General features: G+C 38.7%; 1 protein-coding gene across 7 annotated transcripts in view; it reads right to left on the reverse strand.

The window, feature by feature from the left end:
* ZNF536 (zinc finger protein 536) overlaps positions 1-15963 on the reverse strand; it is a 346930-nt gene that overhangs the window by 130363 nt on the left and 200604 nt on the right. For all 7 annotated transcript variants that reach the window (XM_031061301.1, XM_031061295.1, XM_031061300.1 and 4 more), the window contains exon 7: positions 602-754. In XM_031061301.1, coding sequence (XP_030917161.1) covers positions 602-754 — 153 coding nt within the window. The remainder of the gene's footprint in view (positions 1-601; positions 755-15963) is intronic.

A 15963-nucleotide genomic window follows, 5' to 3' on the forward strand; every position in this document is an offset into this window, starting at 1 on the left:
AAAGTGAGTACCCAGCCCAGCAGCAAATCTCTGTAGGGTAAAATGCTGGGATTGTTACTGAAATAAAATATGGGAAATTTTACCATGGTGCAAAGCACGATAAGTTTTATCACTTACAAGTACTAATTCATGTGAGTTCTAGTGGGGAGAAAAAAAGCAGATCTGTGAAGCTGATGCATTCCTATGAACAGTGAGAGGTTAAAAATGAGCATGCTAAATGGAACAAAAATAGTAACTGAGGAAAACATAGAGAATCCCTAAGCAGATGCTAAGGAAGGCCTTTGAAGCAGTTAGTATAACTAAGTCTGAAACCAATAGGCTTATGCCTATTGAAGGACAAGGGTAATTGAAGGAAACAGTGATGAAGCAGGGAAGGAGACAGAAATAACCTCAACTGGGAAAAGATGATTCTATTAAAGTGGTCTTTATCCAACAACACATTCCTTGTGCTTTTATTTAAGACTGTCATACATCTTTCTCAAAAGACTTTCTCCAACTAATAAGTCCAAATCTGCAGTGGGAATTCAGGCTCCTAGGCACAATTTGTGTTAACCCCACGCACACGAGGCTCGTGCCGACAGCGCTCACGTGTTCCTCTCACCTGTGTGTATTCTCAAGTGGACCTTTAAGTGGTGGGATGTTCTGAAAGTTTTTCCACAATATGGGCAGTCTTTCATGGCAGAACCAAGGCTTCTGTCTCTCAGTAAAGCTGGCTGCTGGACTCCTACAGATCTCCCAGCTTCTTCTCCAATGTCTGCAACACAGAAATATTCTCACATCACTTCAGCACATGTCAGGAGTTGTTCTCACTAAAACTGCTAACACAACACAAAGTTAAACATGTCAATACTACACCTGTCTATTTCATTCTTTAAATCTGACAGAATGCTGACAATTCATGTATTTTCTTGTTATTGTCTTAAATTATTTCATCTTTCCCATCATGATTTTAAGCAGCATATGGTACCTTTATATACTGAATTATACAAGAAAAGAAACAGCTGTGTCAGCAGCTGGTTTGATTTCTTCTTTTGCTTAGTTCCTATTAATTTTTTCTCCAAAAGTTTGAGATTGTTGTTTTGTTGAATCTATTTAATTTACAAGTATTGTGAAGACCTGTAGGCTTTTAGAGGGAAAAAGTTTGCGCCGGTATAATAAAACCTCTCAAAACAAGAGAATTGCAGTGACAGGGGGTCCAACAGCACTGACAAGGTCTACATGCAAAGCTAACCAACTTCCTCTGCAACATCTCAGCAATGGAATTACAACAGGCAACCCAGAGAGTGGCCTAATATCATGTGAAAAACAATGACAAAACTGGTCACATGAGGGGGAATTCCATCTCCCTCTCAGCTGCAGCTCCTGCATTTCCTCCTTCAGAGTTCACAGCTACACTTATTCTTTGCATCATAACACAATGGGTGAGACTCCAGAACACCTCTTCTCTCTCCTGGTATAAAGAAACGGTCATTTCAGCCATCTTGAATGAACTGCTTTTATCCAAGCAGGCAAGGAATAAAATAACTTACAAAAGACTGACATAAAAATTGCAAAAAGAAAAAAAAAGTAGGGCATTAAAAAAAAGTCATTATTCAAATCACACAAGGCTCATCCATCATCTTGTACATAGAGGGTCATGTAATATCACTGTAAGCATCAATTCAGTATCACTATAAGCACCAATGCATGATGTCACCAAAACCATGGCAAATGTTGAGGCTGTGACCCAGATTGACACTCCTGGCACGTCAGGAGCAGGACACATGGACACAGCATCACACCCTGTGCAGAGCTGAGCTATCTGGGTTACATCCAGGTGGGGAGCACAGAGTTAAAACCTGCACGCAGAGTCTTGATTATTTCAACCATAAACCACTGACTAAAAATGTTCTGTCTTTACCCATTTGATATGTAACTAAAGCTGTCAGGAAACATAGTGCAGTTTACACAGCATTGCTTTTTAAAAGGAAGTAATGGGACATAAGAAAGACTTAAATATTTGGCTCTAATAAAATTTATTCTCACAGTAGCAGAGACCCAAATACCATGTTTCTGGAAAAGGTAACACTAACAGGCATTTCAGGATGTATTATGAAATGGTTCCTCTAAACTATTTTATTTAAAGCTGAAAAAAGGAGATGACAGAGCTATTAAATACATATATATATATATATGTACATATGTATATATATATGCTTATCTCAGTCATATATGTAATCAAGCTATTACTGCTTTTCAAAATGTAAATCTGATAGTTTTCACATCCCATTCTTGTTTAACATTTTCTGACTGTTCTCAGACTGTAGAGTTAAAGCATAATATTTAAGTTAGAAAGTCAGTAAATGTCATTTTGAATTATCCTCAAGTACATAAAGTTGCATGCTATAGGAGTCTATTTTGTCTTTATGAGTCGAGGAAAACATACATAGGTGCTAGCCTATAATTCCAATATCCCTAAAGAGTTTAGATTTTCTCTGTTTTTACTCCTCAAAAGTTGTATATAATTATGGCTTAAGCTTCTTTGGGAAAGAAAAAAAAAAGAATTCCTGAGTGCAAAAAGATTTTTTCTGAAGTGCAAAACACAGAATGCATGATGATAAATTGCAGGATTTTATTTTGATTTTCAATAAATACTATATGAGCATTATAGATAAATATATAGATAAAGTTAACAAGCCACTCAGGAGGAATTTACAGAATAAGTCTACTAGCTATGTTTTGCTACATGTCACTCTAAATGATGGCCTGTTATCCATTTGCCTTTTATCTTTCTATCTAGAATATGTGTGGCCCAATAAAAAAGAATAAATTTGTAAGATGAACAGCTCTCTTTGCAGATTTAAGAGTCTAATTTTCACTTTGCACAAAATTGAATTTTTTCAAGGGAGCAAGACGATGGAGTTTACTCTAGCACTAATCCCTCTGAAAAAGCAAACTGAAAACAACAATGAAGCAAAGAAAGATGTGGGTGGTCTGAAGAGTTCTCTTTTAGATTTAAGTAGACATACAGTAGATAGCTCCAAAGGCTTTACTCCAACAGGGGCCTTACCTTGAAGAATTTTTCTTCCCACAGTGAAAGCATTCCTAAGACTTTAAAGCTGGGCTGAGGGGTTTTCTTTTGAATTCCCCTGCCTACAAAGCCCACCGAAGCGCTGGAGGCCATCGCTACCTGAATGAGCAGCTTTACATCCAAGCTCTTTTATTCCCAACAATGAAAAGAGATGTTCAAGGCTGCCGACTCTCCCCATCAAATGCTAACCCAGCTTCTTACCAGGGCCCCATTTTGCCACATTGTACCTCTTTGTCAAAGCACTTAAGTTTAAAATGTGCTTAACTTTTAAATGTGTTTAAGTCGCACTGACTCTGCTACTGAGGTTTTCTTATATTGAGTCTCTTAGAAGTGATCTGTGGAAACTAAGGGTGAAAAAAGAAGAGACTGACAAGAAAAAAGAAGCAAACTGAAGAATACAGACTACGCCAACATCAGAATATGTGGGGAATGAAAAATCCTCATCTTTACCAATAATCATGTATTCTACACCTCTGATGTTCCCCTTCTCCTGTTATTGAAAGCTCCTTCACAAGCAGAAAGTCTCAGCTCCGTTAAATTGTGCAAAAATATAGCAAAAAGTAGTTTTGCAGATCTGCAGAACTGGGATTGGCCTCCACAAATTAATTTATGATTTACTCAGGATTTTAGCTATGGTTTAGGGGGCTTCTCAATTCTGAGGATAAAATATCAGGAAGGAAAGACAACAGTTACTTATCTTCCAGCCATTGTGGTTCCCTGATTTATGTGGTCTATAGGATGTGCACTTGAGCACGTGGGATTACACTGCTTTTTTACCATCCATTTCCATTATAGGCAGGTCGGCATCCTGAATATCTTCCTGCCCATCCCAACCTTTCCTGATTAAAGTGCAGGAAATAAAAGACTAAAGTATGATATAGATGTACATGCTATGATGTGAGACTTCCCAGCCTTCCCGCTGAACTTTCGCTGAGCTTTCCTTTCACTTTATAAGTGTCTGTTCACAGCAAAAGTCCTGGACAGTAATGTAAAAAGCAACATTCAGTTCTAAATATGAAACTGGTTTTTGGGCCAGTCTAAGGACAAGGAACAGCTGAGAGTCCCCAGCTGCTCTGTGTGCTGTACCTGCTGGGCAGGCAGAGAGCACTCCCTGACACAGGACAGAGGAATTCAGCCACAGAGCAGCTTCTGAGAGGTATGACAGGGACATCTCTTGCACACCATGCCTCAACTGCACTTAATGTGACTGTGCCCATGTTCTTATGGGGTAAATGCCAGGAAAGAAAGGTCACTTCAACATCTATATCAGAAGGTGGAGATTAACTGCATAACCAAATAGCCAGTTTGGCCAAAATGTGAGCAAATTGATTTGGCATGCAGACTGACATAAAAATAAACCAGTCCATAAGATCAGTATTTGAGGGATTGCCCTCCTTCAGACAGATGCCCAGCTCTCAGGAGAGAAGGACCTAAAAGCCACCACTCCTGATCTAGCAGGGAGATCAGGCTGGTTCCACACCACTGCCATAGGCAGAAAGTTTCCACAGAGACAGATAATCCCAACAAACAGTTCTGGAGCCAGGAGAACTTCTACAGTAGAAGGTTAAAAGAAAGTGAGAAAGACACCAGTGAATCCTTTTTTTCCAGTCAATATCTTATTGCTGGTTATCAGAAATGGTCTAGCCAGAAATGAGCCATGGCCATGGCCAGCAGTGCCCTCAGCACACAGATACAGATGCCACAGAGGAGAAATGCCAGCTTCAGTGGATGTTGCCAGAAAAGAGAAGACAAACTTAGATGGACAGTGAGTCTCTGTGCTCAAAGCAGAATCTATCTAGGCAGTCATATGAAGAGAAAAAGGAAATAAATTCTTTGACATTTCCATATATACTCTGTATGACTGGTCCACCTGTCTGGAATGAGCCCATAAACATTATTAGAAAAGGGTGGATTGCTTTTGTAAAAAGAAATCTGTTTGTAAGGAGAAATCTGCTTTTGTAAAAAGAAAACTGTTTTCACTTGGTTAGGCAGCAGCACTGACTTCAGTCATGATAGCAATCAAATTCTGAAAGGAACATCTACTTACATGTGCCACAAATTTCACCAGAGTACTTATTTGCTGTGGGTATGTGAAGGTGCAGGGATTCACAAAGAGGTGCTTTCATGTTCAAAAGAGCTAAATTGAAGCCCTCATGAAGGCTAAATCATCAGTGAAGTCAGTTGGAATTTGTCAACATAAGGTTTGCCAAATTAGCCAAAAACAGGCAATCACATGGAAAAGGTAATCAACTCACAAAATAGGTAATCAGTCTTACAAGTATGTGTTTGGTCTTGCACAATTTTCAACACTATTAAAGAACACTTTGAAAATGTGGCCAGAAGCCTTTAAAGCTGCGCATAATCCCAGGTTTTCATAGATTTCTGAAATTCAGAATATTTGTAGTTCTTTAAATCTGCCTGTTAATGAAACTTGGTGCAACCAGAAGTGGTAGTGACCACAGCTATTTTTTGATGACCCATAAACCACTCAGATTAGCCCATTCTGTGGCAGGAAATCCAATGTCAAGAAAGGAGTCAGAAGATATTTAGTGTGTTAATCCTGTCACTGCTGTCAGCTCCTTGCAAGTATGCCTGAACTCAGCCACCTCATTCCCTGGGAAGCAACATAGAATATGCCAAGTTTCTGGGAAAACATGCTTTACATTTCTTGCCTATTCCTAAGAGAAAGCCTTAATAATACTGAAAATAGTGGAAAATAGGAATATAATTAGGGATATAATTAATCATATTTTTCTACCTACCTGAAGTAGCTTCAATTAGTATCATCCCATGTAAATGAGAGCAGAATCTGGCCCTGTGCTCATAATTTGAAATTAGAACCCTATTAGTGGATGTCACTACCCTTTTTTGCTAGTGAAGTTCATGGTTTAAAATGAAAGTTTCTAATATTACTAAATATTACAGTTATATTTTAGGCCTCCGGAAAGAGTTGCTAATGTCTTAGGTCAGGAACAACTTGCTGTCTCTATTGTTTCATCAAGGATTTAGGTTTTATAATGGCCATATAAGGGAATCTTAAACTGTTTCTATGGATTGGCAGAGAATTTGTTTAAACACAGAGCTATTTTAGAAGAGAATTGGAAAGGAGGCCTACTAGTGAGAAAGCAGCATTCACATTGTTTGTATTATTAGAAATAAAGATTATACAAAGGTTCCACTGGTAAATAAAAAGATACCATGTCTAACATGAGAATTGCCTCTTAGTCCTCTGAACCACACAAACAAATGCACAAACTGCCCTGCCTCTGTTAGCAATTAGTCACTGGCAGAGTTAAAACTTAAAACACAATCTAAATTAAACTGAAGCAAAAGGCCCAGAACCGTTTGTACAAGGAAAGATTGCAGCTTGTAGAAGTGACCAAAAGGCAGCCACAGCCAGCACCTTGGCCTGCAGGGGAGGAGCTGGGTGCTGTTTCAAGCTCAACAGGAAGAGAGACAAAATATTGTAAGGAATTTCCTAGTAACTGGTGATGCACGCACACCTCAAGCCCACTTCTGGAACACCACTCACTGGAAGATTGGTGGTTTTCACACCCCATGGGTTGAAAACACTTTCATGGCAATACTGCATGTGTGCAGTGCTGGTTATAGCTTAATGCTGTTCATTGTGGTACTCTGAGACACATGAAAAATCTGTATATATAGCACAGAGAGAGATTGATGGAACACTTCAACAAAATTAAGATTTTGTTAATCACAAAATGTTTTCTTATCCTCTTCTTTTCATTCCAATCAAATTCCCTACAGAGGTTTTTTTCCTGTAGTTCTTAGCAGTCTTACTTCTCAATTTTTTCTAAAATTTTAAAACCTTTTAAGATAATCAGAGATCAAACACAGTTTCTGAGTACATCATTTTAGCTGTTTCATTTCTTTGAAGAATCGTGTGACTGAAAGACATAGAAACTCAGATTTAGCACTTAAAACATAGAGTTGTTTACTTGCCATTAGCTGACAGAGCTCAGAGTTTTGACCAAAAACTGAGCATGGTGAAGAAAAAATATTTTTTGAGAGAATATTTTTAGTGTGAGACCTCTTTAACTGTTTTGTTTTGGGTTTTATTTTAAGAAAGGAGACATCTTAAGCACCTTACAACATCTTTCATTTAGCAGTTGGCAGAAGGAAACTCCCAGATGAACACTGGCCTGTGTCTTTCTCTTTAACCAGCTGAGTGATCCAAGCTTTTAATAAAGCTGTTCCAATTATTGTAAAAGTCATCTAGTACCTTATAGCCACAAATATTGACAGTTTATTGCACAAAGCATTCATGGCATTTGAAGGTCACATCATACATAATACATACACTTTTATAAAAGTGTCTGGAACAAAGAGATACATGATCAGCAATTACATCTCACCATTCAAGGGTATGATTTTATACTTATTGAAAATGAAATACTATAAGAAATGCAAATTGTTAATAAAACACAAAATAGTTCATTTTCTGTATTTATTGTTTTATTAATCAGCAGTACCAAGTTCAGCTGTATAAAATCAATGGAATGCCATTCATGCCTCAAGAAAATTACAGTTAAATATCATTATCCTGCAAACCATCACACCTATTCTTAGCTCAAAATGAGAAGAAGTAAGGTTCAAATTTTAATCTCACTACTGCACCTCTCCAGCCCTAGTGAGTTCAATGTAACTTCAACTCTTACATTTGAGTCAGGACTTCACCCTATTGTTACAATATTAGTTTTGATAAAACTGAATTGGAATAAAACTTAAAAGAGTGATGAAGATTTAAAAAAAATATAAGTACACACAGGCATGTCAAACTTCTTCACCCTCTTCCAGTGTCTGTGACTTATGGCCATTCTAAAAACCACACACACCTGCACAAATGGTGTAATCAAAAGTTAAAAGTTTCAATTTATTCAGTCAGACCTGTGCACAGTCCTTCAATTAATTCAAGGGACATCAGAAATACACATAGCAGAGTCATGGAGTGCTTGTTTTTGGCTAAAGCCTTCACTTTTTTGATGTTACTACGAGCTCCTGGAACCTCTAGCTACCTAATGAGACCTGGCTAGAGGCAAATGGCCATGGATCACTACATTGTTTCATGCTACATTATTGCCCCAACACCAGTTTTGGCAGTTTGTTTCAAAATTGCAGAATACAAAATCTTCTCTCCAAAGCCCTTAACATGCAAAACTCTTCTACCATCCAACTCCTTCACTGGTTTTTCAGATCTGCCACTCCAAAACCATGACCTTGAAATCCCGCTTCCTTAGCCTGACTGTATAGCTGAAAGCACTTCCCATCCCAAATCACCTAGTTTGTCTGATGTTTGTCATGAAATTCCACTAGACTTGTGTAATCTTTCCACAGGAAAAGAGGAGGCTTTAGAAGTGAATGTACTTTGCCATTTATCAGGATGTCATTTATCTAGCTGGTGCTAATTCTTGCTTCCTTCAGAAGGGCACCTGAGCTGCCAGTACACCCTGTTGTACTCCTCTCTCCATTATGTGTGTCTTCACAAGCAAAGCAGCTTTTGCACCTTTTGGACCAGCAAAATTGGGCTTAAATACATATTCATGGATCTTTCCTTGGTTTTTGCCAATGGTCTTTGCCATCAATCCTCAAAATCTACTTTGGTGTCCAATTATGCTTCTGATAGCAAGGTTATCTCCCAAACCTTTCATATGACATACTTCACATGGTTTCCCCCTCCCTTTCTTAAAACAAGCTTAGAATATTCTGGAGTTTTACCAAAAGTTGGTGTGAACAGTACCCTGTGATTTTCAGCAGTTTTCTTACCCAAACCCTTGACTCACCTGGGTTCTCTTTGATCCTGCCATCTGAATTTGAAATGGACACTTGATTACTGACCAGGGAGAACAAAGTCTTTCCAAACTTCATAAAGATTGTGTACTGCTTTTGGACAGAATTCCAGTGGGGAATCTAAGCACAGAGGCTATCCAACTGGACCATCTTTTGGATGTGTATGTGTTATTTGTAGGCAGGTGTTCAGGTACCAGATGGCCTTAAAACCCATACTACTCAGGTTATAGCAGCTTCTACAAGCTGTCTGCATCATATTCCCATCTCTGAGATTTGCAGAGAGGCTACATGGAGCTTGATAAACACTTTTACCTAGCATTGCTCTCCTGATGCCAAGGCTAGATCAGATATCCAATTTGGGAGAGTTGCCTTACAGTCCCTCTTTAATTAAGTACTCCTGATCTCCCACTCCTGGGATGGATTGCTACTGCTGATTAAGCTCCAGAAGTAGGGATCTGTGGAGGCAATTTCATGAGGGAGAAAATGAAGTTGCTAGCTAATCAACTAAAATAACCATTAACTGGACTTCTGTGAATGAATATGTTGCCTTCTCCTTGCTTCCATGCTTACCCTGTTTCTTCCACGTTGGGAGCTCTACAACCCTACAAACCAGAGGGGCTACTTCACCATCACCTCTATCTTGTTCCTAAAACACTTGTGGGACAAACAGGACCATTTGTATGGTGTGCAGGCTACACTATGAAGGAAACCCAAGATGGTATCAGTAAATCATAGGAAAAATGACAAATCTGGGTAGAAGAGAGCTCTGTTGAATCTCTTTTCTGTAAATTCTTCTCATCTTCCCAAAAATGCATTCTCTCAGACTCTAAGAAATATAAAATAACACCACTCTCCTTGTAGTTTTCTAAACCCATTGATACTTTTTAAAATCTTGAGTACTTGCATAGAAATATTTAGTAATTACACTAGTCAAGTTTCACCCTCAGTTTCTGGGTTAAAAAAATCCAAAAAACAAACAAATTTTTTTTTTTCAAGAGAGAACCACAGACCTGCCTTCATTATAAGTAGCTCTCAGGGCATCAGGTATCATTGGGTAAGTTCTTGCTATTGTTTAAGAAAACCTTTTTTCATTATTATTATTATCTTATCACAAAGTGGAAAAATCAGCATAGAAGTGCCAGTAGCAGGTCATCAGATTTTATAAAAATTCATTCTACTAAAGAAAAGCATGAATTATTTAAAATGTCCCAGGAATGTCTTTCTGTAGACACTGGCAAGAAAAAAAAACCAAAAAAACAAAAGAATCAGGCATGTAAAAAGAACTATAGAGGCAGCTAAATTACTAATTTGCCCCTCAACAAATTGAGAAAGAATTAAAGACTCTCATTCCATTTACAGATTACTGATTAGAGAGGTGCTGACAGAGTCTCTAAAGAGTGAATAATGTCATGGTGTGTGTTACAACATTTGGACTATGATATGAGAGGCTTTTCCAGTATCTGTATTTTCTTACTTTTAACTTTCCAGTGCTCCTTTCAAACTAAATGACCACTTTGAGCTAATATAAATTCTTTTGTAAATAATTTTTCTCCCATTTAACTTCTTTGGTACAAGCCACTTGAGGATAATTTCCAACTTCTTTATCCATTTCACAAAAAAAAAAAAAAAAGAAAAAAAAAGCGAAATTTGAATAAATACTTACAAGCAACTCTAAACTGCTGAATCTACTTTACTAGCACCCTTTTTCTATAAATAAAATATGTTAATTACATGAGTTTTGCTGTAATGGAAAAATATTGATTAAATTCATTACATTAAGTCTTGAGAAGGGATCATTTAACTCTTTGGTATAGGTTTTTTCTCATTGTTTTAACAGTGTACTGTGAGAATACTGAGAACATGATATTATCTGAAAGAACTCATTAATTTTTTTATACTAATGTATCTCAGAATGTATTACTAGGTCAACTCATACCCATGTTTTGTAAAATAGCCTTAATGTACATGGATACCATAAAATGATATTTGTGGGTGTGCTGGTTTTGCATTTTGCCTATAAAAATTCTGAAATGCTGCCTATGGAGCTCATCTATCAATAACCCAGTTTTCCTCTTCTACTATGAAAATATAATTTTTTTCATCTGAACTACTCTAGTCAAAAAAAAAAAGAAAAAATATTTTGAATGCTGTCCTCTGATTTAGCTGAGCTTGTGGCAATAACTGGTTTAGGCATAGGCTTCAGTATGCTGGAATGATCCTGAAACTAATTTTGCATGTGTTGGAGTTGGACTGTGGCCATGCACGTCAGTATGCTGGAACAGAGTTATCTAAATCCTGAGCCTTATTTTACATGTGCTGGTGTTGGACTGTGGCCCTGCAATCTTTTAGGTCTCCATCTGTAGCTATCAAAGCCAGGGTGTGCCCAGCCACTCGCTACTGCTCACTGCCTTCCTTGCACAGAGAAGCTCCAGGCTCACCCTCCCACACACTGGGGTCACTGGGAGCTCCTCAGAGCCCTGGTTGGTCTCATCAGCCTTTCTCTAAAGCCTCTTTGCAGCCATGACCAGCCTTTTGCCGTGCATCTCACTAGGATCCTAGGTGGTTATCAAGTCCCACACCAGTGATGAGAAATACCAACCTCTTGGACAGATGTTTCCTCAGATTCAGCACATTAATTCCTTTCTCAATACCAGGTAAAAAAACCCTCTAATTTTTCAGCAAGCTATGGAGACCACTGTGCCACCACTGATGGAAGACCCTTCCTAGTTTCCCAGCCTGAATATTTTCCCTTCAGCCATCAGCCAAAGGAATTTGAAGTTCAGAAAGTCTAGTCCAAAAGCTGGTGATTGTTTACTCCTGGGGAAGTGGACAAGAAAAGATCAGGCCACAATAAAGAAACCCTGGCTGTGCACCAATCTGGAACACTAGCACAGAGGCAGGAATGGGGACTGAGCAAAGCAAAGTCACTGTACAAGGTACTGTACAAAATCACCCCAAGATGAACTGGCAACCTCCAGGGACACACAGGTCAATGGCAGCAATGTACAAAGTTTTTGCATGCTGCTTCCTTACAGCTCCTCCACATCAACCCACCAGTAAATACATATTTTAACCCATCAGAAGCACCTATAAAATTAGGAGACAATCCAGACTGGCTTGATTTGCAACCACATTTCCCTACCACAAATTCTGTCTCTATGGAGCCCAGCAAGCTGGAGGAACAACTTCACACTAAGGTCAAAATTAGAAATTTGAATGAAGATCAGGCATTCCTCTCTGGCTGGACAGACACAAGTTATCTTACTGTCTGCCTCAGAGACAGAGAGACTTATTTTAGAAGAAGGATAGTGTTCTATCTCTTAACTTATTAGCAATGCACTTTCTTCAAATTCCAACAGCAAAAGAAATTCAAAACCCAGGTAGTCTGCATGCACGGAAGCACCTTTTGTTTAATAAATAATTCAACCATGTATTCCTTTTTAATTTAAAAACGGTCTGACTGAACAGTCAACAGAGTGAACTAAAGTTGGCAAAATACAGTGTTGAAAAATTAAAAAGTGTATTCAAGGCCGTATTCATTTGCTTCACTTCTCATATACTGGAGAGACAGGCTGTGCTGAAGTTCTAGCTTTTTACTTTTTCTTTTAAATTATACACATTCAGTCACATGATGCTCACTTGCCTTTGAAAGCTGCCTTGCCCTGGAATTAGTCTTTCTCTCTTTCTGTTACTAGTACAGCAGCTGATGCTCCTCTACCTCATGAACATCATCAGAAATTCAGCCAAAATGTTCTCACAAGCTCCTCTGCCATGCCTGTGAGGGCCAGACTTAAACTATCGACCATCTTGGAAAGCAGAAATGCTGTAAAACCTTCTGGAAATATTCAGATTATCATCAGATTGATGGTCCCACATATCAATAAGTGTATACTGAGGTACAGGAAACACATCTGGCAGCAAAAATCTGCAGATACTGATGCACTGAAATCCATCCCAGGACTGAGTTTGTAACACACTATTGCAAATGAGTACAAATACTTGGGATTAGCGAAGTGCACTTACTCTCTTGAAAAGCATATAGCACCATCTTAAATATGAATTTACAGGCTCACTTTTGTTAAATGAAATTCTTAGCAGTCAGTATTTAAGAATAAGAAAGAAAACAGCTAATGGAATCAACCCTTACACAGCCTTCTGTACCACAGTTTCAAATAATTTTTTGAATCTTGGAGCAGATGGAAAGGAAAAAGTAATTCTGTGGTTAAACCTCCTTATTTCAGATTTCTGGAGATGAATCTGCTCCCCCACACATCCCAAAGCTGAAGCAGGTGCTTAAAGGTTTCCTAACCCATCACAGCCTTTAAGCCTCTGCTCTGCTGAGGGTTTGGTTCCCATCACTCTGAATGGCTTTCCCATGTTTTTCATCCTTTCTGATCAGCACCTTCTGGAGCAATGACCATTCTATAACCATCAGACAACAGCCACCAACGTGAAATTCCAAGGCTGATAATGCTCAGATGACATTAAATGCTGACAAAAGGAAATCTTATCTCAGAGAGGTCAGATATGCAGGAAAGAAGATCCTTACTGGGAAGGAGAATAGAGGAAACCTAACCCTTACAAAGTAACACTGCCTTTATAGAAAATTACTTGGCAATAAGATCTTTCAAAGTGGACATATTTGTTTAAAACTCATGTTAGACCCTCTGGGTGACAGAAATGAGTCACATTTAGGAGACAAAAGTTTCACAAGTGCATCCTGACTATTACACATCTTCTGGAAGAGCAGGCTTTCTTCAAATTTTCACTATTCTGAGCACTAGTAAAATTTCCTGCAATATATAGGATGAAAACAGCAACCAGACCAGATAAATTTGTACAGATAGGAAAATTTCAACAACTTCCATTGCTCTGACAAAACTTCTTATGAATGATATGTCCAAAATGTATCTCTGAATCTGACAAAGTATGAACAAATGCATCAGTATAACTACAGAGATTTAGACACAACTCCTCCCCTGCAAGTCAGAGAATCCTCAAGGTTCTAATTTTGGCTGATTATTGGCTTGCACTGAGACTCTCTGCAATAAGCACCATGTCAGAGAACAGGCTGATTTAAACCCTGGGAATGCAGGCTCCTGCATTTGTGCAGACACACGTTTCCATGCCTTTTCAGGATGGCAGTGGTGGGAGCCATTCCAACAGCCTGGCAAGCCCACACAGAATTTGGTACATGACAAACTGGCTTGCACCAGATTACATTTGAAAGCTGTCTACAGTGGGACTGGCCAACCTAACAAAGTCATGCATGGGGTTGAGGAAAGGTGAATGGCAGCATTAACTGGTCAAATGAAACTTAAATAATTCTAACAGTTCTACTAGTACTGGGTCTTTTCTGGCTGCAAATTTTACAGATATGTGTCCAGTCATGAGGGTCATAGCTGTTTGTTTCAAAAAAGAGATTCTCTTGACTAAGGCAGTGGAACTTGCTGACAGATGCTGAAATATTATAATAAAGGGTGGACAAACAAACAGTATCTCCCTACTGCTGCCATTTTTTCATCATAAAACTGCAGGAGAGCAGCACTGTGCATTTAAAACAAACAATGATGGGAAGATGCAACTTCAGAAAGGCAGCTCAGATACCAGATATGATGCTGAGGAGTGGTGCAGATTTCTGGAACTGATTCCAGAAAAGAACTGCTGGAGAGTCCATCATCTGCAGTACTGCTCCAGTGAGTGCTGTTCACCAAGCAGCAACACACTTCCTCTCTGTGTTCTAGGGTTCTTTTCAATTAATATTTGTTTTAGTTATGTTGAAACACTGCTCATCTACTAAGATATTATTTGATTTAAAAAAAGAAAAAAATCCTTTCTTCTTGGTTACATTTTCACACAGGTTTTTTGAAGTAGGAGAGTAAACACACAGTCCCTATGATGGCAATTTCCATTCATAGTTTGACAACTAAATGTTGCGATGTTACTTGAAACTCCTGCCTCTTATCTTTCAATTTTTCTTTAGGGAAAAACAGCACAGAAATATACCCTGCCATCTATTTGAAAAGATGCAGATATAATCCACCTATGATGATGCAATTTTTGGAACTAAGACTGTGATCCAAAACAGCAGTCTGATCTACATTTTAACCACAGCTATTACAATAACTAAAACCAAACACGGTGATTCTCCACATATCTATATTTATTCTGATAATTGCAAGATTCCTGGCTGAGAATGCTTTACAAAAGTAATCATTATTGAAAATTTTCCCTGAAAAATATGTATCTTAAGACTGTAGAATTATAGATAGGTGGGGGTATGCATCCAGACCTTTCCTTGTTTTCCATCTGTGCAGAATTTGCTGGCCATCAAATGTTTAAATATCTGAGGGTCTTCTGATGGCAGACAACCAGCAACATTAGATCAGTCAGGGGCAGCTGGCTGTCAACATCACAGGAAAACCCATCTCCTCTGGCATAGCCAGGGACTTTGTTCAGAGTGACCATTTGAGGCAGCAGTGGCAAACCAACCTGTCCCACGGAGCCAGGGGGTACCAGCGAGGTGGCAGAGGCACACTGGCACCGTGGGTACTGATGGCACTCATCTGATTCCTGCAAGGGACCACACCGCTGTGGAGGAGCTGTACTTCTCCAACAGCTTGGACAGTTTTAACATGTCTGTCTGCACCTTAACAAATGCAAAGGCTTTCTCTCAAAACAGATTTTCATTAACTTGCACCACCAAGCCCTCCCCCATACAAAAACAGAGGGAGATTTTGCAGAAATTCAAACAAGAATTCTCTTACTCAACAAATTTGCTGCATTTTTATACTCAGACTGCTACTTAATTGTTTCAAACTGTCAATCTGATCACACTGAGCAAAGAAAGTCCCTCAGGATAATGTTTTTGCTTAAGGTTGGATTTTGCCTCTAATACTTGATTTAGAACTTGTTTGTTGTAGCAAAAAGCCATCAAAGGGGTTAAACAGGTTTGGTTACATGTAGCTTAAATGTGTAAAAAATCCCATTATGTGTAGCTTGGGAGCTAAACTACCTTAGATTGCCCTACATATACTCCTGACCAGACCTTTCCATGTATTCTTTCAACTTTTACTTGCACCCTT

The sequence above is a fragment of the Geospiza fortis genome, unplaced genomic scaffold, assembly GCF_000277835.1.
Source record: "Geospiza fortis unplaced genomic scaffold, GeoFor_1.0 scaffold79, whole genome shotgun sequence".
Classification (NCBI taxonomy): Eukaryota; Metazoa; Chordata; class Aves; order Passeriformes; family Thraupidae; genus Geospiza; species Geospiza fortis.